Raw genomic sequence first — 26,391 nt, 5'->3', positions numbered from 1 at the left:
AGTGGTCCACTTGGGTACCTCCTGGTGCCCCCAGGCTTCCTGATGCCAGGGCTCTCTGACCCCGCAGCAACTGTTGTCTGAGAAAGGTGTGTGGTGGGACTGCCAAGGGCTGGCTTCCAGGAGTAAAGGTTTGAGCCACCAGGCAAGCCGCCAAGTCCTGCGAAGAGAATGGCTGAGGGCGAGGGGAATTTAGAAAGAACAGTGGCTTAGGGAGAGGGTGGCTCCTGACCAGGGTGCGCCAGAAACAGACGCAGGGCCAGGGGCTGCTGCTGATCCCACTGACTGTCCTCTTCCGAATTTTCCTGCAGAAAGGGCTGCCCCATAAACCAGCTGGGAGTAGACGCCTGCGGTACAAGGGGTGCAGCATAGCAGCCACGAGACATGCGCAGTCAGGAACCAAGGCGCATTCATTCTATAGGAGTACACTTATATAAAATTCCAGAAAAGGCAAATCTTATCGACAGTGATAGTAAGCTCTTCTGGAGGTAGGGCGACCGACTGCGAAGGGGCACAGGGAGATTTTTAGAGTGATGGAAATGCTCTATGCGCTTTTATCTTAAATCCTCAGGATTCTCTTTATTGTTTTGGGCTGTGCTGCATGGCTTGCAGAATCTTGTTTCCCCAACCAGGGATGGAACCCGCGCCCTGTGCAGCTGAAGTGTGGGGTCCTAACAACTGGACCACCAGGGAATTCCTGGAAACGCCCTATATTCTGATTGAGGTGGCAGTTCCACAAGTGGAACTATTTTTATCAAACTTACTTGACTGTACACTGGAAATGGGTGCAACTTACTGCATGTAAATTGTGCCTCAATTTACAGGCTTGGCCACTGCCTCAGCACAAGGTTGTCAGCCAGCAAAGCCACAACCCACGTGAGCTACAAAATCATTGCTGTTTCCCCTGCACCTTGCAAATCGCCTACAAGAATCTCTCAGGGCCAGCCCTGACCGAACATAAGGGAAAGTGAATTCTGGGAAATGTATTCCTATTTCAGCCTGGCCAGCTTGACAGCTTACAGAACCATCATAACACTCCAAACATTCAATGGCTTCCAAATACTCTCAGTGCTTTAACAAAACTTAAAAGGTTCTGGGACTTCCCTGGTGGTCCAGGGGCTAAGACACTATGCTCCCAATACAGGGGCTAAGACACTATGCTCCCAATACAGGGGCTAAGACACTATGCTCCCAATACAGGGGCTAAGACACTATGCTCCCAATACAGGGGCTAAGACACTATGCTCCCAATACAGGGGCTAAGACATTATGCTCCCAATACAGGGGCCGAGGTTCAAGCCCTGCTCAGGGAACTAGATCCCACGTGCTGCGGCTAAGATCTCACGTGCTGTAACGAAGACCCATTGCAGCCAAATAAATAAATAAAGTGTATATATATATATATAAAATGTATATGAAAGAACAAAATATATATTATATATAATTTATAATACATATGAAAGAAGAACAATATTATTTTTAAAAGTGAATTTTGTGACCTGATTTCCACCAGACCTGACTTTCCCTCCTGCCCGCTTCTCAGGTTACATGTATTGACATTCAGTGCTGGTGTCTTTCTAGATCTCCCAGTCTTTCCACACTATCCTTGGTGGCCAGTACACAAAACCGCATCCGCAGCTGGCTCCTAATAAACATCAACTGGACGAACTGTGTGCCAGTGAGAATTACGACTGAGGCTCAGTGCAAGAATATGGCTGGAGAAGGGCACATAGGCGATAAAGTGCTGTGGCAAAGGCCGGCAGGAAGGGAACACACGCGGCCCGTTAGCATCTCACTTCTGTGCCCCCAGCCTCCCAGGAAACCCGTGGCAGTGCCGAGATATTTTTGGTTGTCACCGCTGGGGAAGGAGGGGTCACTGGAATCTAGGGAGCAGGGATGCGGAAGCTGTAAAGCATCGTATGATGTACAGGACAGCTCCCCTTTCCCCAGCAAAGAAATACCCTGCACAAAACATCCACGGTGCCAAGGCTGAGAAACCCAGACAAGAATAAAGGGTGCCTGGGTATCATTATACAAAAATATGCATTTATATAAATGTATTATTTCTCAATGAAGTTTACAACAGTTAAAAACATCAATATTTAATTACAAGTGATTTGTCCTACATGCCAGCAATACAAAGTGTTGCATTAGTACCGCCGAAACCAAAGGAATTGGTGAGTGCAATTCGTCTGTTCTCAGCTTTCCATTCCTGTGCCTTGAGTGGCACGTAATTGAGATCAAAGTGCGGCTCTGTGCAGTCCAGGTTTAGAGTAGGCGGCAGTTTCCGATGGTAACAAGCTAGGGCAGTAAAGGCGGCCTCAGCCGCCCCGGCAGCCCCCAGGAGGTGCCCCGTGGCTCCCTTGGTGGAGGAGACCGCAAGGGCGTGTGCGTGGTCTTTGAAAAGCTGTTTGATGGCTTTGTTTTCAGCAGCATCTCCCAAAGGCGTGGAAGTAGCATGTGCATTGATGTAGGATACCTCTTCAGGTTGGATGCCTGCATCTTTCACAGCAGCGGCCATGCATCTAATAAATAAGAAAAAAGCAGTTGAACTCATCAGAACAACGCTTCATTTTAACAAGCCCATCATCTGTGGGCTTCTCCAGTGGTTCAGTGGTAAAGAACCCACCAGCCAACGCAGAAGACATGGGTTCAATCCCTGGGTTGGGAAGATGCCCTGGAGAAGGAAATGGCAACCCACTTCAGTATTCTTGCCTAGAGAATCCCCATGGACAGAGGAGCCTGGAGGGCTACAGTCCATGGGGTCACAAAGAGTAAGACATGACTGAGCGACTGAACACACACTCATTGTCCGTAGGACTACAGATAATGGCTACAGAAATATCCAAGTACACTGGATGAAAAGAACCCTTTTCGTTCCCATAACAGAACAGCATCTTGGATTACCACGTGCACTAGAATGCCATCTGCATGGGAATACCAAGGCACCCCCAGTACCCTGGACTGATTCATCACTGTGACATAAACATATAAGCCTATGGATTTTATAATCTCTAATAAAACATATTTCCATTTTATTTGAACTGTCCTTTTTTCCTGGAGGAAAAAGCCATGTAGACTCAGCCTCAGAATAATTTTTCTTTGGGGAATTTCTTATCAGTGGGGTATGCATACAGAGTTAAAATAAGGAGAAAAGATTTATAACTATGATTTAATTTTTTCTTTCACATTTAAATGTAAAACTTTGCATATTTCCCAATAATCTAAAAAAAAAAACCCACACAAAAATGTGCCATTATCTTAATGCTTCAAATATCTTTCAAAACCTTCTTATTCAGGCCATAAGAATTCTAAGTGAATGAAGAAGTACAAAGCCAAACCTCCAAACAGACAAATTTTAAAATAAAATATTTCAAAAAAATAAACAAAACATTTCTCTGGGAAAACCTTTGAAAATCTCATGGATGTTAACACTTTTTTCAGTTCTGGGTGCCTCGATTTCCTTAAGAGAAGGAAATATAAGGGTATAATCTGAAGTGTGATGAAGGGCTTCGACCATCTCCTCATCCAGCTGGCTGCTACGCTTGACATTTCCAGTACCAGCAACTACTCAATAAAACTCAAAAGGATATTCAAACGTTTTCAAATATTTCAAACACGGTCAAACACCAAGGCCAGATACTACCATTTCCCCTAAGTTGAGCCTCCAACAGTCTTAGCTGAAGAAACGGGAACAAACGAGCAGTCTTTACCTGAAGGCACCCTCTCCTCCAGGGTCGGGGGCGGTTATGTGGCCGGCATCCCCGGAGAGTCCATAGCCCACAATCTCTGCGTAGACCCGGGCCCCTCTGCGGAGCGCATGCCTGTGTTCTTCCAAGACCAGCACTGCCGCGCCTTCTCCCATTACAAACCCGTCCCTCTGGGGGTGAAACGGTCGACAGGCGGACTTCGGATCCGTGTTTGTGCTCAGAGCCCGGGCTCTGGCGAACCCAGCAAGGGACAGGGGGCTGATGCAAGAGTCCGTCCCCCCGGCCACCATCACGTCCGCATCTCCGTGGGCTACGAACCTGAACGAGTCTCCCACCGCATGAGCCCCGGTGGTGCAGGCCGTGGAGACCGCGTGGTTGGGGCCCTTAAGCTTATGGCGGATGCTGACTTGGCCTGATGCCATGTTGACCAGAATCTTAGGGACGAAGAATGGGCTGACTTTACTGTAACCTTTGGTCTGAAACGTCAAAGCGGTTTCGGAAATCACTTCGAGAGGAACCATTCCCATGCCGATTGCGACGCCTGTAGCTGCCTGGTCAGCTTCTGATTGAGGGTGCCAGCCCGCATCTTTTAAGGCTAACTCAGCGGCAGCGATGGCCATCACCGTGGGAGGAGACATGGACTTGGTATCTGACTTGGGCACAAAGTTTTGCTCGTTGAACTGCCCTTCATCACAACCTCTTGGCACGTAAGCAGCAACGCTGCAAGGGATGCTCTGGTACTCGTCGCCAACCAGGGAGACGATTCCACTCTCTCCCCGGACAAGGCGGTCCCACACCAGCTGAGTTCCAACGCCAAGAGGGGTCACTAAACCGATGCCAGTGATGACGACCCGCCGACGCAATCCTGGTGCTGGTGCGGTTGCCAAAAACCGCCTTTCATTTACTAATCGCTGGCATGATCTTGCATGTATCAGATGACATTTGGTAATCCTTAGGAAAATTTGCAAGCCGTCGGACAGCATGGTTGAAATTCAGAGGCTCAGCACCTTTCCTGGAACAGAACACAACACGCCCAACAGGTATATTCACTGTGGTTTAGAACACGTTAAAAGGTCTAAGAAAACAACATCCAGGGTGTGGTTTTCAGGCGTTCGGTTGTGAGCTGTTAAGGAAACTTAGGGAAAATAACGTTACTTCATTTTAATTTATACTTATTATCGAACCACTGTTTGGACGCAGCCCTTTTCAGACTCCAATTACCCTAAGATATTCGAAGACAAAGGGGTGAAACGACGATTCATTCGAATCACAGAAACAGAACTTGACTATGAAACACATACGGGCACTCCTGGCCTGATACGGCTGCGGAAAGCATCCTTTTTCAGGATGGCCGAGACCGTATTACATTTAATGCTTCTGGTATTAACGGAGTAAAACACATTTCGGGGCGTAGTCTTCGAAGTAGGGGTGAGAGGACTTTTTGGATCCTCAACACGGAGAGAACCAGGATTTCTGCGACCGCGAAGGTCAAGGGCGAGGGGAGGCCGGGGACAAGGGACGGTGGCCAACTCCCAGCACCGCCCCAGACACCCGGGGAGGGCGTGGAGAGAGGAACAGACAGCAGCCCCGGGTCCTCCACGCCGCTCTCCGCACCCGCCCCCGACCCGACGGGGCGCCGGAGCGCGAAAGCCAAAGAGGGGCGAGCGGCCACTACCTGCACCCGGTGCGGCCCGCGCAGCCGCGGTCCCCAGAGCCGGGAGGGCGATGCGCACGCGCACAGGCACGTCCGGCCTCGCTGGCGCACGCGCACAGGCACGTCCGCGAGGGCGCGCACGCATGAACGCGAGGGCGCGCGCGCCCGCTGGGCGGAGCGCCCTTCCCCCGCGTCCCCTTGGCGGAGGTCAGACCTTCCTGGAGGCGGATCCCGGCTCCGGGCTTTAGGCCACCTCGGCCGCTCCAAGATAAGCTGGAACGCTGGCGAAACGCAAGGAGAGAGCCCGTCAAGAGGGGATTTTTTTTTTTTTTTCCCCCAAATAATGCCCAAATAGTCTTCTGTTGTGGGGAAAAGGGGCACCGTCAGAATTCTGCTAGACTCCTAGGGAAGAGTTAAAGACGTTCCTGTGTCTTTCCAGTAATTTCTGGATCGCCCACAGCTGTTTGTAGTAGCAAAACAGGCCGAAATAAAATGCCCAACAGCAGGAAGTCGGCTGTGAGTTTTGTTGTTCAGTGGCTACATCCTGTCCAACTCTGCGACCCCATGGAGCACAAAGCTGTGGTACATCTAAATGCTCTGCGGCCACTTAAAATAATTGTGTGTGTGACTATTAATGTAGGGCTTCCCGGGTGGCTCGGTGGTAATGAAAGGCTTGCCGGTGCAGGAGACAACGGGGTTCCATCCCTGGAGATGGAAATGGGGCAACCCACTCCGGTGTTCTTGCCTGGGAAATCCCAGGGACAGAGGAGTCTGGACAGCTACAGTCCATGGAGTCGCTAAAAATGGACTTATTTATTAATGTGGAAAGCCATTGATACTTTGTTAGAAGATCCAAGTCGTAGCTTGTGGTTTTACTTTTTAAAGGGGATTTTTTTTTGGGGGGGGGGTTGTCTGCAAAGTATGTACAGTAATGGTGATGTCCCTCCCACACACACCTTTTTTTCCCAGCGGTGCAGAGACTTGAGGGATCTTAGTTCCCCCTCCAGGGATGGAACCCAGGACCACCCGCAGTGGAAGCGCTGAGCCCCACCGGACCTCCAGGGAATTTCCTCCCACCCTTATTTTTGCTTAGTTTTGTTTCCTATCTTGTCTACAGTATTCAAATAAGCCTTTCTAATAATAAACTTATGTTTACTTTTACAATGTATTTTCAGATCTTGGAGACAGGAATAGAACAAAGAAAAATGTAGACATTTATTTCTAAGTCTTCGAAAAATTCAGCAACTTATTTGCTCAGAGCTGACTGAATTTATCAAGGGAAAAATAACATGAGTGTATTTTTTAAAATGCAAGAAGTCAGCAAGGTAGTATTTAATGGAAGAGCAAACTCTTGGAAAGGACTCCCATGCTGGGAAAGATTGAAGGCAAAAGGGGAAGGGGGGAGACAGAGGATGAGATGGTTGGATGGAATCATCGACTCAATGGACATGCATTTGCGCAAACTCTGGGAGATAGTGAAGGAGAGAGGAGCCTGGTGTGTTGCAGTCCACAGGGTGGCAAAGAGTCAGACCTGACTTAGGGACTGAACAACTACAACTCATGTGCTGTCCCAGGTGAGTTTTGTGTCCTTTTTCCTTTTTTAGTTTTTGGTCCTGCTGGGCAGCTTGCAGGATCTTAGTTCTCCAACTAGGGATTGAATCTGCACCCTCATCCCTTAGCAATGAAAGCATGGGGACCTAACCACTGGACTGCCACTGAATTCCCTGTCCTTTTCTCTCCTTTAGATAAAGGGTTGACTATATACCTGTCAGCATATTTGTTTCTTTCTGGGCAATGTCTCTTGAAGCATTTTTTTTCCAAGTAGAGTGCTTTGCCGTCTTTCCTAGCTCTAGAGGATTTGGGAGAAACTTAGCTTTTCCTGGTTAGTAATGGATTTAAATGTGTCTGGAAATACACTTTTTCTAAAATTGTTCCCTAATATGACCTTGAGTCATCCTTGATCCAAGGCCTAGTCCATCACTTCTTAGTACAACCTTCTTTCAATGATAGTAGAGTTACTTTAAGAGAAATTAAAACAAACATGTGGTTATAAAATACAACTAAATGAGTGAGAAGTACCCAAATTTGCTCTCTCCTCTCTTCATTGATATACAGTTTTCGAGTCACAGTGTGAAAAGACCTAAAATATATTTTATGAAGCCAAACTCATATGTAACATACAGTTTTAACACGCTGTTCTTTTTTCTTTCATACATCACAAAATTATCTTGGATAACAAGTGACAAGTTGATTAAAATATTGTAGAAAAGTAAAGCCACTGATAAGTCATTTCATTTTCATTTCTCCTTTTGATCTTCCCTTTGGTCTGGAAAGGGGTGAGAAGTTTTATGATATTCTAATAGCTGTCTATGGTTTAGTACCATGTGTGCGCATGTGCTTAGTCACTCAGTCGTGTCTGACTCTTTGCGACCCCATGGACTGTAGCCCACCAGGCTCCTCTGTCCATGGGGATTCTCCAGGCAGGCATACTGGAGTGGGTTGCCATTCCCTACTCCTCGGGATCTTCCCAACCCAGGGATCAAACCCAGGTCTCCCTGCATTGCAGGTGGATTTTTTACCATTTGAGTCATCAGGGAAGCCCTTTAGTACCATATTCCTTGCCAAAATACATTGGTATTTTATCTAAAATAAAAAACTTCAAAATGGCCCCACTTACCATAGTCTCTTGTTCAGCCATAGATTTACTTAAATTTTTGTGATTTGGTTCAAAACTGTATTTTGAGGTATAGTTCCCGTTCTCTGTTAAAACATTTCCACCCAAGATGACTGTTCTCTTGCTCTGCTCAACTAGAGTCTGCTTCACCTACATCTGTTCACATGACTGACCTTCCTACATACTTGCCCCAGCCCCAGTGAGTGATTGTTCTAATCTTTAGATTGGAACCCCCCTAACGTGACAGTTCATCGAAGGGGCCATGAGGGGTATGCCCCTCTGCTTGCTTCTCCTGGTAACCTATGAGCTAGCCGGATGTCAATGTGGGCCCCCTCCCACCGGAAGCAAAGACCCCTGCCATGGTCCTGCCCACCTGCCCACCGTCTGCAGCACACATGTAAGATCCCTCCGTCCATTAAACCATTGATGTCTCTGGGCTCTTTTTTCAGTCTTGAAGTAAGTACAGGATTTACAGGCCTACGGGGTGCAGACCAACACCCAGCAAAACTGAGCTAACTTCTAGATGGACTTCAGCTTCTCTTTTTGCTTGTACTTTCTTTTCTTCAACATTTCTGCCTAACCTGAGCCAGAAACTGGCGTATGAAAATGAATAGGGTATGGTTCCTGCTTTCAAGAAGTTCATTGTCTAGTAGAATGAAATACCTGTGAAGACAAATATGTGCAAAGTACTGAAACAGGTGCTATAATAGAAGAATATAACAGAATTATAATAATATGAAAGAGACAATATAATACTAAGGGTCAATACCACCTTCCAAAGTCAAGAAAGTCTTCCAAAAAGTTGACCTTTGAACTGCATCTTGAAGATGCGTAAATGTCTAGTAATCTTGGTGGGAAAGGGCATCGTGCCGGGCAGAACAGAACAAATTCTGAGACCTGGTGTCTTCTACACGTGCTGGTAGTAGTTCAGTGTGGCCAACACTGGATTTGAGGTTGGGACAAAGCAGCAGGGAAAGTCTGAGAGTGAAGAATGGGCTGATGGGAACAAGTCTTGGGTTTTGTGCAAAAGACTTCGGATTACTCCTGTAGGTCAGAGATGGTATGTGGGCAGCCCCAGTCTGCAACCTATGGTCTGCAGCCTTCTTTTATTGACTCTAAATTCCTCTAGGAAGGAAATGGTACACTCTCTCATTCCCTACCCCAGGCCCTCTGCTTCTCCTTTTTGTCTTGAACAAAGCCAGTTACATTCAAATTTCTTGCCTAATTCCTGATATCACTTGACTGTAGAGAGTGTGCTGAATTGCTAAAATTTGGTCTTTGTACACTAGTGCTGGGTTAAATCTCAGACAAGATTCTGAGTGAAACAAAAATAGCTTTATTGCTTGGCCGGGCAAAGGGGGTCATAGCGGGCAAATGCCCTCAAGGCTGTGTGTCCTGCCCTAGAAGGCGTAGTGAGGAATCATGGTGTTCAAGGATCAGGGCATGGTCAGCTTGTGGACGTCCTTCTGAATGGCTGGTGGAGAGGTAATCCGGAGTCAGCATCATCAGCCTTCTGGTTCCAACTGGTCTGGGGTCTACCCGCTTGTGGGCAGCATGCAATTAACTTCTCCACCTGGTAGGGGTTTCAGAATCTGCAAAACAGCTCACAGGCCAAGGCTCAGAATATTATCTATAGTCCTTGAGAAAGAACTAAAGGTCCTTGACTTTGTTTAATGGCCAAAGTATTGTTTTGTCCTGCTTGACTGATTCCCTTTGACTAAAGTCTTTCTACAGACAGAAGGCAGGCAGAGGACATGGGTGGGGGGGTCTGTTCCCGGAGTCTTTATAAGGGTCTTGCTTAGTTACATGTGGGCAAGGGGTAGCCATGGAAGACTTCTCAGTGAAGAATAACATGATCAGAGGGGTGATTTAGAAAGAGCATCATTGCAGTATGTGCAGGGGAGTTGGAGGGTGTGGGAATGGCCTTGGGGAAGAGAGTGCAGACTGGTGGGGCCTGAACAAGGGCAATGGCGAGGAGGAGAGATTGCTAGGATGCTGTCCTTAAGTGTGTGTGTATTTGGTGGGGGGGGGGGGGATGGTGATCTCCCATAGCTGGGATGTTCGCCCCTTCCTCACTCCATTAACCTCCAAATTTAAGGGCTCTGTTCAAATTCTTCCTTTTCCATGAAATTTCAACAACAGTGGAATTTTCCTTCCTCTAAATGAATACTTCTCAAACTTTACTGGGCACCTGAAAGGCTTACTGCACTGATTGCTGGGTCTCACCTGTAAAGATGGGGCTTGAGAGCTTCCCAGGTGGCTCAGTGGTAAAGAATCCGACTGCCAATTCAGGAGGCAGGGGTTCAATCCCTGGTCCAGGAAGATCACACATGCCCCGAGCAACTCAGCCTGTGTGCCACAACTACTGAGCTTGTGCTCTAGACCCCATGAGCCGCAACCGCTGAGACCCGAGCACCCTCGAGCCATGCTCTGCAACAAGAAAAGCGCTGCAAGGAGAAGGCTGCACCACACAGTGAGGGAGGAGCCCCCACTTGCCACAGCTAGAGAGAAGCCTGCACAGCAGTGAAGACCCAGCACAGCCAAAAATAAATAAAATTATATATATAAAAAAAAAAAGATGGGGCTTGCGAACATCCTGATGAATTCCCTGGTGATGCTGCTGCCGGTCCAACCAGTGAGCAGACTCACAGGGACTCCCATGGAGCCAGCGGGCCCATGCTCATCACCACTGCCTCAGTGTGCAGCACAGCAAGCACCTTTAGTAGCCACTGCATAACTATTTGGTGAGTGAATGAATTACGGAATGAATGAATAAACACATATGCGTATGCAGACGCCACTTTGTACATTTCTTACCGTGGTTTTTTCACAGTGGCTCTTTTTGTTTCATCAACTAAATGGCTATCTGTGTATAAGGTATTATTATTAATTTTGTCCTTCCTACTAGATTAAAGGTTTCTTATGTCATTCATCTCAGGCTGCTTTGCAGAATGTGTGCTCGATAAATAGTAATTGGTTATATACATGATACGATCATACAATAGTGAATCATCACATAGTCCTGAAAGGCTTCAACCCCTCTCCTTGCCAGTGGCCTTCATTTAGGTCAACATTTTCATTTTTTATGACAAAACCTGTCCCAGGGAAATTTTAGTGAGTCGTATCTTTATTTCATCTAAGAATAGTGCCACCATATGTCATTTGTCTTCTAAAGATGGTGTTCTTAATAAAGCCGGAATCCTAAAAGGAAATTCATTACTCTGAAGCAAAAAAAAAAAAAATCAAGTGAAAGAACGGAAAGTTCAAACCTGATTTAATACTAGAATATCCTTTTATGTGTTTGAAGCAGTGGTGGGTATAAAGAGATTAAGAGTAGCTTAATATCTTCGATTTTTCTACAGGAAATTGAAAAATCAAAATATTTTCACCTTACGAAAGTAGAAGAAGCAGACAAGGAAAAGAATGAGTCAAGTCCCTTATAGTAAATTCCTTAATAGCTCCATAAATGGTATCCTAGAGAGATTTTAGTTACTCAAAGTAAAGAGTAATTGGGAAGGAGTAAAATTTCAGATGAATTAAAATAAACAATAACTCAGTGAATTACCCTTGAAATGAGGATTTTTATGACGTTATGGACTGTATGATATTATAATAGCATTAATTTTGTAGCACTGGTTTTCACACTACGATTGCATGTTTCCCACAGAAGCACCCCCAAGACCAACACCTGTCAAGGGAAAAGCTGAGTTGCTAATACTCTATTCGTCCCCACACCACATATGCATTCCTGCTTCAATCCTAGAGTGCCTCCACTTCGGTGTTTTATATATACTAGGTTTTCTCTTAAGATTTTATTTGGGGGGGAAAAAAAAAAGGTGTTCTAGATCTTTAAAAAAAATCCTGACTATTAGATAGTATATGGTAACCTTATATGATTATTATAGAATAAATACATTGATGGAAAAAGAAACTCCAGGGGAATACAGTTTGTGATGGAGGTAGCTAATCACAACCCCAACCCCCACCCCCATCCTCCCTGCTTGAGGGTTGTGGGTGCTCCCTGTCCAGCTAAGGACTACATTTCCCAGCCTCCCAACCTCCCCAACTCCGGCGGACTTTTACCTGGTTGGGGCTTCCTTTTTACCAGTGATACAGTAAAGAAAACGCTGTTTGTCATTTCTGGGCTCGTGAAGCACATATGCCTTCTTTGTGCCCAGCCACTCAGTAAATGCAGAAGTCTCTGAGGCCATATAGCAGTAGTTAACAAACCACAAGCTAAATCCAGAAGGGTGCTTGTTTTTGTAAACGGTTTCATTGGAACATAGCTACACCCATTCATTCTAAAGTACAGTTGACCCTTGAACAACATGGGTTTGAACTGCCTGGGTTCACTTAATATATGGATTTTTTTAAATATTAAATGCTACAGTGCTACATGGTCTGCTGTTGGTTAAATCCTCAAATTCAAAACCACTCAATACAATCTACGAGCTACAGTGGAACCTCACATATATACAGAGGAAGTTATTCACAGAATTTGACTGCCAGGGAGTGTTGGTGACCATAACAGCCCATGCTGTTCACCCTAACACCCCGTGTTAGGGGTGTTAAGAGCAAACTACTGTTTGCTGCAGAGACAGAGTAGTTAAACAGTTGAAACAGAGATGGTATGGCCAGAAAGCCTTAAACATTTACTAAATGGCAACCCATTCCAGTATTCTTGCCTGGAAAATTCCATGGACAGAGGAGCCTGGCAGGGCACAGTCCGTGAGCATGGGATTGCAAAGAGTCAGACACAACTGAGCAACGGAGCATGCATGCACATGGCCCTTTATAAAAAATGTTTGTTGATCTCTATGCTATGGGATGAAAGGAGCCTGGGGCCCTGAATCATTACACGGAGGAACTGACAAATGAGAACTGCACTATTAAACTGTTGTGTGAACAAGAAAGATATTTATGTTAAATCATGGAAATCTTTAGTTACAGCAGCTAACAACAAATTATCAGTTAAACACACTATGCTTGGAACCTGGTCCAAGAATATTATATTTATTAATATATAAATATTATATTTATTAAAATCTTCTCACACATATCTGGCAATTGAACAATAATTGAAGTAGATAGTATAGCTCAGGGCCTTGCTCAGAGATACTGGAAGAAAATTTCAAAAAGCAAACTGAAGATAAGGCATCAAGAAAATTTAAAGCAACTAACTTAGACAAAAACTAACCTATTTAAAATCTATCATCAAGAAATAATACTTGTTGAGGTTTGGAAAGGAGTTTCTGCAAAGAAAGGAGGCATTGGTAAAGCACATTTTCAAAGGCATGGAGAGGCAAAGCATGGATTAAAGAGGTTAGGATCCATCTTCTAAAAGGAATAGAGGACACTCATCACAGCCTTTACCTGCAAACCAAAGTCACAAATCGATCCATGCCCTTACTATATGGGATGCATAACTTGCTGTCTCCCCTTTCCCCTCTATCCTATTGTCATTATTGGGTCTGTGTTTTATTTTGGTCAATAGAGTCCCCCGCCTACAACCTGCACTTTTGAAAAACACTTCTTTACAGAAGCACAATACTATCTGGGCTGGGAATGATGCAAGAGATTTTCAATCATTTATCTAGTTCTAAAAGGAATCCATAGAGGGGCATCCCAGCAGAGTTCATAGCCATGCCTTTGGTTTTGAAAACTGTTTGCTCCTTCCTCCTGGGGTCTTTCATCCCCATTTATTTAGGAAGGCCTGACAACCTACAGATGACACCACCCTTATGGCAGAAAGTGAAGAGGAACTAAAAAGCCTCTTGATGAAAGTGAAAGTGGAGAGTGAAAAAGTTGGCTTAAAGCTCAACATTCAGAAAACGAAGATCATGGCATCCGGTCCCATCACTTCATGGGAAATAGATAGGGAAACAGAGTCAGACTTTACTTTTCTGGGCTCCAAAATCACTACAGATGGTGACTGCAGCCATGACATTAAAAGACGCTTACTCCTTGGAAGGAAAGTTATGACCAACCTAGATAGCATATTCAAAAGCAGAGACATTACTTTGCCAACAAAGGTCCATCTAGTCAAGGCTATGGTTTTTCCAGTGGTCATGTATGGATGTGAGAGTTGGACTGTGAAGAAGGCTGAGCACTGAAGAATTGATGCTTTTGAACTGTGGTGTTGGAGAAGACTCTTGAGAGTCCCTTGGACTGCAAGGAGATCCAACCAGTCCATTCTGAAGGAGATCAGCCCTGGGATTTCTTTGGAAGGAATGATGCTGAAGCTGAAACTCCAGTACTTTGGCCACCTCATGCGAAGAGTTGACTCATTGGAAAAGACTCTGATGCTTGGAGGGATTGGGGGCAAGAGGAGAAGGGGACGACAGAGGATGAGATGGCTGGATGGCATCACTGACTCGATGGACGTGAGTCTGAGTGAACTCCGGGAGTTGGTGATGGACAGGGAGGCCTGGCGTGCTGTGATTCATGGGGTCGCAAAGAATCGGACACGACTGAGCGACTGATCTCTGATCTCTGACAACCTGTGAGGAGGAAGCTGTAAGATATTTTCATTTGGGAAAAAGCTGGCGATTGGAGTACAGTTTCCCCACCGTCTTGGCTGGATCTATTGAGGCCAGCCTTGGGACACAGAGGAACCCAGGTTTCTGCGATGTACCAGCCAGCACCCTCTAGCCCTGCCCAAAGCCCGCAGCCCCGTGTACCAGCCCTTCCACCCCACCCCTGGCCCAGACTACTGAGTCAATTTCCCAGGCAGGTTGATAAGAGGCTTTCTCTGTCTCCTTTCATACTTTAATGAGACTCTGTTACACAAAAGCTCTTGAGTGATCAAGCCTGGTCCCTGGTCCCGAAGCTAAGTCTTCTTCGGAGATGACGAATCCGACATGTTCACTGGAAACTATCACTACCAGACTGCTACTGCTGCTGCTAAGTCACTCAGTCCTGTCCGACTCTTTGCGACCCCATAGACTGGGAGGACCCCATAGACTGTATCCTGCCAGGCTCCTCTGCTCATGGGATTCTCCAGGCAAGAGTACTGGAGTGGGTTGCCGTTTCCTCCTCCAGGGAATCTTCCCAACCCAGGGATCGAAGTCGCGTCTCCTGTATGGCAGGCGGATTGTTTACAGCTGAGCCACTAGGGACGCCCAATACGCCTGGGCAAAGCTCCTCGTTCTGGAGGATCAAGATACCGTCCCCGTCTGGTGGAAGCTCCTTGAGTCCTGACCACCAGGTTTCTCTCTCCGTCCAAAACCTCAAAGCTCCCAAACAGCCCCCAGCAGGCGGGGACAAGGCCCCCGCCCCGGCTAGACGACCCAGTCCCTGGAGACCAGTCCCCGCCCTGGAGACCAGATCCCCTCTCCCCGCCCCGCCCCGCCCCATCTCCCCGCCCCGCCCCGCCCCATCTCCCCGCCTCTCCCCGCTCCTCCCCCGCCCTCCCCCCGCCCTCCCCCAGCCCCCCGCCCCCCCGCCCCGCCCCCCGTCCGTCGGGCAGGCCGCGGGCGCGGCGCGCCGGGGCGCCTGCTCAGAGCGCGCGCGGCGCAGGGCGGGAGCGGGCGGCGCGGGGCGGGGCTCGGCCGCGTTCGAGCATGGCGGCGGCAGCGGCGGCGGCCCTGGGCGGCTCTGCCGGGTCCGCGTCCCCGGCCGTGGCCGAGCTCTGTCAGAACACCCCGGAGACGTTCCTGGAGGCGTCCAGGTTGCTGCTCACCTACGCGGACAACATCCTTAGGTGCGGGCCATGGGGGGACGCGGACGGCAGGGGGGGAGCGGCGCCCGCTCGGCCCGGGCTCGGGGGGCGCCCGGCCGGTGGTGCCGGGGACGGGGGCAGGGTCGCCGGTGTCGGGCCCCCCAGGACGGAGACCCGGCCTGCCCAGCCCCGCCCGAGGGGAGGCGGCGTCCCGACCTGACCTGGCGTCGCGTGGGGCGGGGACGGGAGACGCGCCCGGAGCTCCGGCCGTTGAACCGTCTTCTGAGTCCGGACAGAAGCGGCCACAGGCGTCTCACGCCCCCCGGGCGCCTTCAGCTGCCACGGGCGGCTGAGAAGTAAGTCCGGGGCGCGCCGTTCTCCGGCCGGCGTCGGGTCCGCCAGGGCAGTCCTGGCCGGGGGCGCTTTGTTCACCCCCAGACCCTCGAGGGACCTCGCGGCTTGGGGGCGTCGGGAAGTGGAGTTTGGACGACTTCCCTCGGCTCCTAGCTCCCACGACGTGGTGCCCAGAGGGACCTGAGGTGGGGGCGGGAGACGGACCTGAGGTGAGGGGGGCAGAGGGCACCTGAGGAGGGGGACAGAGGGGGACCTGAGGTGAGGGGCAGAGGGCACCTGAGGAGGGGGGCAGAGGGGACCTGAGGAGGGGGGCAGAGGGGACCTGAGGAGGGGGGCAGAGGGCACCTGAGGTGAGGGGCAGAGGGTTACCTGTGAAGGCTCTACCTGCCGTCCCCCCCTCCCCCTCTTTTCCCTCTCCCCCTTCTCCCCCTTGGATCTTCCCGACCCAGGGGTCGAATCGGGGTCTCCCGCATTGCGGGCGGAGTTTTTACCAGCTGAGCCACCATGGAAGCTCTTCATACAGGTAACCTTAATAACTTTACAAGTGAATCGAAGGAACAACACATGGAGCCCTTGTCCTGAGCCAGGTGCTCCGAGGGGTGCAGTGTGCACAGCGGCACGATTGTGACCTATGTGGGGGCTGTCTCCCTCCTCTGTGACACCTTCTCGGCTCGCCTTCCCTACCCCAGGAGGTCGAACAGTTCTTCAGAGCTCAAGGCTGGTGCCGGAGGACTCTGCCCTGAGTGAGCCCGAGGCAGTGTTCTCCAGAGCCCATGCCCCGCAGGGACCTCCCGCCTAGGGAGCCACCCAGCTGTTCAAACCCCGTTATTGGGAACAGGGAGTTGGCCTTACAATAAGGATTCACTTCTGCTTTCAACCCAGTGAAACCACAGATGCTGAGATCAAGATGTTGTGAGGAATGAAATCCTTTTGCATCACAGTCATCACTATGAATGTTTACCAAAGTCATAGAAGAAATTTGTCATGCTGTTCGTGCATGTTAGATCTTTACCGTGGCTTATGTTTTCTATCTTAAAAAATGTTTGTCTAAAAAAAGAAGTTAGAAGTTGAACTCATGTAAGTGGAGATGGTGTGAAAAACTACCTGTTATAGTTTGTCTTAAGTAGTAATATTAGTTCCCTCATATTCTTATAGTTCAAACTCCTTTGGTCTTGGTGGGGCTGACCCACGTTTTCTTCCAAGTCCATTTACTAGCTTACGTGTTAACAGAAAAGCCCCAGCCTTCTTCTTGAGCCCTTAGCCTTTCTACACTGCAGATATGCTAGAGAACAGAGGAGACCACAGTTTTCTGTTTTGATGCTTTAGGAAATCCTTTAACCTTAGAGATAAGGGGGTGTGTGGGGGGGGGTTGTCTTGATATCCCTTATAACTACCTCACGGTAGTTATAGTATTTTATAGGGTGAATGCTGAATTGAGAATTTCATTTGCAGTTTGTTTTTAAATAGCAATATTTGTCACTGCACACAGGTGAAAATAATACTTTGGGTTAAATTTTAAATTTCTGCTTCAGATGATGCTTATCCTGTTCCCCAACTAAGAGTCTTAAAGTTCGTGAAATTATAGAATGAAGTATATGCTAATTTGCATGCACAATATACCATGGGTTAGAACCTTTTTTTTTTCCAGTTCATTAACTTCTTGATAAAAATCCACTGTCTTCAGTATCTACCTTTCAAAAATCTGTAATAGTTTTACTGACATTCCACATGGGCTCCCTGGAAAATTGGCTTCATTTATTCTTTAAAAAAACATTTTATTTCCCACTAATTTCCTTTGCGAACTGCACACAGTTACTGGCTATGAACTGCACTGGGTATGATTGGGAAGGGCTAAGAATGGAAAGTGGTTTCTTTCTTCAAAGAAAACATGTCTAGGAGAAAGACACAGATACAGAAAATAGCCATAGCATAATACCTGGAGGACAATTCGAGGATGATGTTTAAAAGCTTACATATTTATATGAGAGGAGATAGCAGGGACCTGATGTGGAACGGTTTTGAGAAGAAAGGTTTGATAAGATGACATATATTTGACGTGATAGGCAACAGAAAGCACTTGTAGTTTCTAGACTCAGAGCATAATGAGAGATTCATGTAGAATGATGATGTAAGAAGACGTGGGCATGGGTTTCACGTTTGAAGTTGTTGCAGTCAGCATGTGCGTAACTGGATGAATGGAGAGGGAACTGTAGGCAGGGGCTGGCAATCCTTGATGACTGAGTGCCAGGGGTACAGCTGGTAATGGGAGGAGACAGAACGCCTGAAATAACTTCAGATTTCTCATCTGGGTTACCACTGACACCTGGAGAAACTGAGCCAGGCAGTTAACAGAGAATGGATGAGTTTGTTGGCAGCTGTATGGTGGAGAGTGTTTGTAATCAAACCAGTGAGTGGGTTTAAGTCCCAGTCAGCCGTTTCCTAGAAATGTGATTATAGGCAATTTATGTAAACTCTGGGTATCAATTTCCTCATGTTTAACAACTTATTGACCAGAGATGTATTAATACATCTTTTGTTACCCAGATGTTATTGACCAGATTGTTTCAGTACTCAACTACATAAATCATTGGCCACTGGTCTTAGTTTCTACAAAAATCCCCTGGTCAATAATGTGTTAACAGAAAAGAACAACACTTAAATTATAAAACTGTCACAGAAGTTAGAAATAAATAAAGGACATGGCACACATGTTTGTTTCTCTTATTCAGGTTTTCATGTTAAGCTGGGTTATGTGCACATGTTTCCCATGTTGTCAGCTACAGAGATTGGTAAAGTTAGAGCCAGAGATGGTTCCCAGATGATTCTGAAGGCAGAGAGATGTTTTTGAAATTCTTCATGTACATCAGAATAACAGTTTTTCAGAAGGACTAAGAAATAGTGTTTCAAATGACCTACAAAATCACTTCTGTGATCAGTGATAAAAATACAAGATTATAGAATTCACTCATGTACTAAGTTTCCATTTGTGAGAAGTCTTTCTGGGATTGTGCATTCCAAAGAAAAAGACAAGTAAATTGCTCAGATCAGATCAGTCACTCAGTTCTGTCCGACTCTTTGTGACCCCATGAATTGCAGCACGCCAGGCCTCCCTGTCCATCACCAACTCCCGGAGTTCACTCAGACTCACGTCCATCGAGTCAGTGATGCCATCCAGCCATCTCATCCTCTGTCGTCCCCTTCTCCTCTTGCCCCCAATCCCTCCCAGCTATACTTAATTCCTAGCATTTCAGAAATTCTGAAGTAGAAACATTTATGTTTTCCTTTTCTGAGAAAAGGAAAGTTGTGACTCAGCGGGAGGCTTTTTGCTAGTACGTCTTAAAATCTTAGAAATATGGTTGATTATGACTTCTAGGGTGAAAAGCAGGGCTTTTTCTAACTATACAGTTGTAAGTTGTTCAGTTGCTGAGTCAGCAGGCTCCTCTCCTCCATTATCTCCCAGAGTTTGCTCAAATTCATGACCACTGAGTTGGTGATGCTATCTAACCATCTCATCCTCTGCCGCCCTCTTCTGCTCCTGCCTTCAGTCTTTCCCAGCATCAGGGTCTTTTCCAATGAGTAGGCTCTTGCATCAGGTGGCCAAAGTATTGGAGCTTCAGCATCAGTCTTTCCAATGAGTATTCCTGGTCGGTTTCTTTTAGGATTGACTGGTTTGATCTTGGACTCCAAGGGACTCTCAAGGGTCTTCTCCAGCATTGATTCTTTGGCACTCAGCCTTCTTTATGGTCCAGCATCCATATGTGACTACTGGAAAAACCATAGCTTTGACTGTATGGACCTTTATCGTCAAAGAGATGTCACTGCTTTTTAATACACTGGCTAGGTTTGTCATAGCATTCCTTCTGAGGAGCAAACATCTTTGAATTTCATGGCTGCAGTCACTGTCCACAGTGATTTTGGAGCCCAAGAAAATAAAATCTGTCTGTTTCCACTTTTTCTTCTTCTGTCTTCCATGAAGTGATGGGACCAGATGCCATGATCTTAGTTTTTTTTTTAATGTTGAATTTCAGGACAGCTTTTTCACTCTCCTCTTTCATCCTCATCAAGAGGCTCTTTAGTTTCTCTTTGTTTTCTGCCGTTAGTGGTGTCATCTGCAGGTCTGAGGTTATTGATACTTCTCCCAGCAATCTTGATTCCAGCTTGTGAGTCATCCAGCCCAACATCTCGCATGAAGTTATCTGCATATAAGTTAAATAAGCAGGATGACAATATACGGCCTTGACAATATACGTACTCCTTTCCTAATTTTGAACTAGTCCATTGTTCCATGTCCAGTACTGTTGCTTCTTGAACTGTGTGCAGCGGACCACGTTTTGTGAGAACTTTTCGCTATGACCTGTCTGTCTTGGGTGGCTCTGCACGGCATGACTCAACTTCATTGAGTTATGTAAGATCCTTTGCCATGACAAGGCTGTGTGATACATGAAGGGGTCAGTTGTAAATGCAAAGACTAAATTTTATATAGATGAAACAATTTGGTAATACCTGTGGGTAAGACAACTCACAAGATACCAAAATGTGTTCAGAGTGATGGTTGAGTGAGATTCAGGAAATTTTGCTGCCCTTTGAAGCCCCATCTCTTCAACAGCATCATCTAGCAACCAGAAGAAACCTCAGGCTAAGGTGCAAAGTAATTGCTAAACAAGCAAGATATATACTGGAAGTCATAGAAAAAATTAATGCTCAGCAGAGATAGGAAGAAAAACATCAAGGAGTTACAGCACAGAAAACTTGAGAAAAATCTGCAGAGAATTAACGGAAGATCAGACAAAGCTGAAGGTGATCCTTAGAGCTGCTTTAGACACCACAGGGTAAGGAGAGTAGTAATGAGCTCAAGGAGAGTGGCTGCACAAGGCTTAAACTGTGAAGCTAGAGTCTAGGCATGTGTGTGTCTGTGTGTGTGTGGTGCTTTTCCAAAGGCAGGAAATGGGAGCTGATGGATTTGAGGGCTTAAGAGGTTGACTTTCACATCAGTCTATACTCACGACTATAGCTGGTCTGCTCAACACGTTTTAAAAGAGGAAGATAGGATTTGGGTAACTGGACGTTATTGCCATTTTTTTGTTTGCAATATGCATTGAATGACAAAAACAGATATAGTATGTGAGGTTCAAAGATAGTGTACAAAGACAGGAAATTGCCTATTAGATGCTAGAGAGGAAAATCTAAAATATACAAAGCCCATATCAAAGATGCTGCATCGACAGTTACTTTGAAACACATCAAAATAATAAGCTATATCAGAACAGCTCGTGTAAGTTTTATAAGAATTTTTAAACACTAGTGGAAAGGGGAAGAAAAATTAGAAAATTAAGCACAGTAAAAGACTTTGATTATGTAGAAATCTGGGAACTGTTGGGAAAAAGTAGATAAGAGCTCTGGCACTTGCACCAGTAGACTGTACCATCCTGGTGGTACTGCTTTGTTTATCACCCTGTGGGACGTGTTGAGAATCATGAAAAGATGCCTCATTTATCTGTAACCAGCTTTGATAAAGGTAGGGTTATGCTGTCATTTAATGTTTACAATGTAAGAAAGAGTGGCACACTTGTGACATAGTGTAGCAGAGAAGCCAGGGATGCTCAGCGTTTTGCTGTGCCCAGGCAGCCCCCACAACAAAGGCCAAAGGTCAGTATTGCCAAGATTTAGAAACTCTGATCTAATACACAGAATAAAATAGTAAGGCACCTGTCTCTCCTTGTGTTTCTGTCATTTTATGGCAGTGACCATTTTATGACCTTCAGTGAAGAACAGTGCTTTTGTTTTTAATTTCCAATCCTTTGTGGACGTATAACTTCTGTAAAATACAATGAAAATTTCATGGCAATGTCAAGTTACTGTAATAATAATAATTGAATGCTCTCAATTTCTGTATTCCTCATGGATGAATAACAAAGAATAGATTAGCACCAATCTGGACACTTTAAAGAACACTATTTTAGAGCTTTTGTCTCTGAATATTCTGTAATAAACTTGTGCAGTTTTTGAAATTAAGGAAAAGAGGTTTAAAAAAAGTTTCATGTGTTTATGACAGTTTTTTAGCAACAGGAGCTGCTCGATGGAAAAAAATGTGAAATAGGTTGAAACTTCCACAATTAAAAATCCCTATCTTGGCTTTGTTTTTATATCACAGTATCTAGAGAACATGTATAAGTTTAGGACTAAGGTGGCTGGTTATCTGCTAGCATTTGTCCACCCTGCCATTCCAGACCCCAGACTGATGGCCTCAGGACTTCCTCTGTGGACACCTGACACAGCCACAGAAACCGTAGTGTCGTGCTGATGGAAGCCACTGCCATTGGACTTCCCTGGTGGCTCAAGACGGTTAAGAGTCTGCGAGCAGTGCAGGGGACCTGGATTTGATCCCTGGGTCAGGAAGATCCCCTGGAGAAGGGAATGGCAACCCCTCCCAGTATTCTTGTCTGAAGAATTCCATGAACAGAAAATACAACCCATGCGATCACACAGAGTCGGACATGACTGAGTGAATAACACTTTAAGTTTCACCATTTTTAAGGATGTCACTGTCAGATATGAAACCTACTTATCCTAAATTATGTTCAGAAGGCCTTTTTGAGTATAATACCATGGTTGTCTGTAACTTTTTTTTTTTAATAATCTCTGGTTTATCAAGATTATTAAAAATCTCAAAAATATTTCATGTGCTTATCTCACCCCATGTGTAATATTCAAAATCTTATTGTAAAGGAAATTGATATCTTCATTTTATATCATTACCATACGTATTGTGACAAAAATATATCTTGAGCTGAAACAAGACTTGTAGTAAAAACAACCATTGGCCTAAGGAAGGAAGAAAAGTCAAATGACTGTTAAGTTATAACTAGGTTCTTGTTTGTCAGAAGTAAAGTCTTTGAGGAACTTTGGTTCATTTTTATGTAACTTCTTAGTTTCTTGTATTCATTCATTTCATAAGCATTTATTAATTTTTAATAAACTATAAATTATTAACACCATCTACGTGTCAGGTTAAGTTATCCTTGATGATTGAGATCTATCAGAACAAAACAGGCAAAACTTGCTGCCCGTGTCTGGAGCTTACTTGAGTTTTTTTTCTTAGCAGTCCCAAAACTCATAAAGGTCTCTAATTTTAACAGCACAGAAATAGAAAGTTGTATGTATGTTCCCTCCTGGCAGCATTAATATGATCAGCTGTGAAGGTAAACAGTGATATTGTGCTAAATGTGCCCTGAGGGAAGAATCACCAGATCAGGGTGTCCTTCCACACTGGCTGTCTGTAACGTCTCTGTAAAGTCAGGCTCTCTCCTGCCTTGAGGGAATATAGCCAGTATAAAATGTAGAAAGAATATAAAAACATGGTGAAAATTATAAATTGTTATATATAATCAGACTTTTTTTTTTTTTAAATCAGAAACCCTAATGATGAAAAATATAGATCTATCCGGATTGGAAACACAACTTTTTCTACTCGACTCTTGCCTGTCAGAGGAGCTGTTGAATGTTTATTCGAAATGGGATTTGAAGAGGTAAGTGTGTTCATGGCTTTCTCTGCAGTTTATGTACAGAGCATTCATTGTAGTGTTGACCAGTGATTTCTAAACAAGATAATATTTTTTAATTGATTCGTTCAGGAAAGCTGTGGAACTAGTTATTTCTTCACTTATTGGACATTGAAAAATCGCAGTAAATATACTTTAAAATCACAGTAAAATATAACTGCTCTCCCATGGGGAGAATTCTTACCATCTCCGTCCTTTAGGGAGGTCAGACGTGCAACCCAAGGACTAAATTCTGGCTCATCTTAGACTTTTAGCCAAAATCTGCTATGTGAGCACAGAAGAATGGCCTCCAACCCCCTGTCTCCAGGAAGAAATGAAAAGGGTAAAAACAGAAAGGTCGAGTTTAGCTGCCACACGTAAGGGTTCTCTTCTGTGACAGAAGAGAAGACTCTCAAGAGTTTTGTGTTTGTTTTTATTTTTAGGTCAGACAAAAAGTTTGGTGTTTCCATCTTGTGGAGTCTGTGGCATAGTTTAATTTTATGACACAGGAAAGGAGCTGTCCAGATGATGAGCTTTCTGTGTGTACGCCTGTGCTTAGCCATTTCTAGTTTATGGAGTACTGAAAGACATCAGACCTGGATCTAAAGACTGAGTGGTCAGTAGCAGTCAGGGCTGGCAAGGCTGTGGCTGCTGTTCAGGAGGTACACTCACTGAGTGGCCCTGGGTGCACTTGCCTCCCCACCTCTCTGCTTCCCTTCCCCCGTCGGCTTCAGGCCTTAGGAATCCAGTGGTGAAGAGGTAACAGATCCCATCTCACGTGGAGCTTGAATTCCAATAAGGCAGACAGACAGATGTGAAAACATATGAAGTACATCTTGAAAAGACATCATAAGCCACCATAGGTGGGGGCAGCCATGTAAGGAAGAGTGGTCGGCAAAGCCCCGGAGATCACGTTTGAGCTGCTGAGTGAGGAGAAGCAGTTCAGGTCTCTGACGCTCTCGGGTGAGGGCTTTCTGGTCGCAGAGAGTGGCCTGTGCAGAGGACTTCTGGCAGGTGTAGCTTTGCCACAGAGGCAGGCAGAGGTGTGGGCATGGAGTTTGGGGAACTGTGGTAAAAATGACTTGGTGACAAGTGGGATGGGAAGCCAGTGAAAGGTTTTAAGCAGGGAAGAATATTTTTAAAGACTGCTCTAGCCATTGTACAGAGAATATTCTGAATGTTCTGCATGAGGGTGAGGGCTGAGCTCCGGGGCCAGGTAGAAAGCTTATTGTTTTTGTCTGCCTGAGAAATGGCAGTGGTTTGTGTGAGTTCCACGAGGGCAGGCTTTCTGTCTGTGGTGTGCTCTGGCTCCTGGGGAAGGACCAGTACACATAGGTACTCAGTAAACATTTGTTGGATTAAAGACCGACAACAATGGGAGTGAGGGAGTGGAAGGATCCAGGATTTGTTTTTTGAAGCAGAGTCTGTGGGACTTGCTGATAAATTAGATGTGGAGTATGAGGGAAAGGAAGAAGTCAGGGTGACATCTAGGTTTTGGTTTGAGCAACTGAGTGGATGGGAGTTCCATTTACTGAGACAGAAAAGTCTGGAGGGTAGCAGGTATCAGAGGAAGAAAAACTACTAGCTGTCTTTTAGATAGTTGTAACTGGTACACTGTTAAATATTCAAGTAGAGGTGTCAGAGAGTGAAGAAGGCTATGGTGATTGCAAAGGAGAGGGCCAGGGTAGTGTCAATTATTGTGTCATCTGCTTGTAGCTGCTCACAGGCATCTGAACATAAAGAAGTTAAAAGTATAGACAGGGAAAATTGAGAAAATTGCTGATTTTGTTCAAGGAAATGCAAATTTTTGAGTCAAATGACAGGAAAATTAAGTAAATGATTCTTGGGTGGGGAAGATCCCCTGGAGAAGGGATAGGCTACCCACTCCAGTATGCTTGGGCTTTCCTGGTGGCTCAGTTGATAAAGAATCTGTCTGTGGACAAAGGATTAATTTCCAAAATATACAAGCAACTCATACAACTCAGTACCAGAAAAACAACCCAATCAAAAAATGGGAAAAAGACTCAGACACACATTTCTCCAAAGAATACATAAAGATGGCTAACAAACACATGAAAAGATGCTCAGCATCACTCATTATTAGAGAAATGCAAATCAAAACTACAATGAGATATCACCTCACACCAGTCAGAATGGCCATTATCAAAAAGTCTACAAACAATAAATGCTGGAGAGGGTGTGGAGAAAGGGAGTCCTCTTGCACTGTTGGTGGGAATGTGAATTGATACAGCCTCTATGGAAGACTGTATGGAGATTCCTTAAAAAGCAGTAATAAAACCAGCATATGACCGAGCAATCCCACTCCTAGGCATATACCCTGAGGAAACCAAAATTGAAAGAGACACTGTATTCCATTGTTCAATGTATTCCATTGTTCATTGCAGCACTATTTACAATAGCTAGAACATGGAAGCAACCTCAATGTCCATTGACAGATGAATGGATAAAGAAGTTGTGGTACATATACACAATGGAATATTACTCAGCCATAAAAAGGAACACATTTGAGTCAGTTCTAATGAGGTAGATGAATCTAGAACCTATTATACAAAGTGAAGTAAGTCAGAGAAAGATAAATGTCATATAATCACAAATTATATGATATATATAAATCATAAATATTATAATGCATATATATGGAATCTAGAAAAATGGTAAGAATTTATTTACAGGGCAGCAGTGGAGAAATAGACATAGAGAATAGACTTATGGACATGGGGAGAGGGGAGGAGAGAGTGGGATGATGGAAAGAGTAACATGGAAACTTACATTACCATATGTAA

General features: G+C 45.5%; 2 protein-coding genes across 2 annotated transcripts in view; one reads left to right on the top strand and one right to left on the bottom strand.

Annotated features, from left to right (window-relative positions):
• Positions 1 to 1,427: 1,427 nt before the first annotated feature.
• Positions 1,428 to 5,460, bottom strand: OXSM (3-oxoacyl-ACP synthase, mitochondrial). Its single transcript, XM_005893183.3, has 3 exons — positions 5,383 to 5,460; positions 3,711 to 4,719; positions 1,428 to 2,522 (listed from the first exon to the last, which is right to left on the bottom strand). The coding sequence occupies exons 2-3, from the start codon at positions 4,688 to 4,690 to the stop codon at positions 2,120 to 2,122; spliced, it is 1,383 nt and encodes a 460-aa protein (XP_005893245.1). The 5' UTR covers positions 4,691 to 4,719; positions 5,383 to 5,460; the 3' UTR covers positions 1,428 to 2,119.
• Positions 5,461 to 15,558: 10,098 nt separating this feature from the next.
• The window catches only part of NGLY1 (N-glycanase 1), a 59,182-nt gene continuing 48,349 nt past the window's right edge, over positions 15,559 to 26,391 (top strand). The window contains 2 exon segments of the mRNA XM_070364389.1: positions 15,559 to 15,737; positions 23,461 to 23,575. Of these exon segments, the coding sequence (XP_070220490.1) occupies positions 15,598 to 15,737; positions 23,461 to 23,575 (255 nt within the window). The 5' untranslated portion in view covers positions 15,559 to 15,597.

This window comes from Bos mutus, chromosome 27, assembly GCF_027580195.1.
Source record: "Bos mutus isolate GX-2022 chromosome 27, NWIPB_WYAK_1.1, whole genome shotgun sequence".
Taxonomy (NCBI): Eukaryota; Metazoa; Chordata; class Mammalia; order Artiodactyla; family Bovidae; genus Bos; species Bos mutus.
The sequence above is the reverse complement of the archived record's forward strand: the minus strand, read 5'-3'. Positions and strand labels throughout refer to the sequence as shown.

What these genes read in the sequence shown, in the direction of transcription:
- OXSM (XM_005893183.3), bottom strand. Translation starts at nt 4,690, where the DNA reads ATGCTGTCCGACGGCTTGCAAATTTTCCTAAGGATTACCAAATGTCAT. An exon ending in GGAGGAGAGGGTGCCTTCAG is followed by an intron (nt 2,523 to 3,710) that starts GTAAAGACTGCT and finishes CTTATTTATTAG; the next exon opens with ATGCATGGCCGCTGCTGTGA.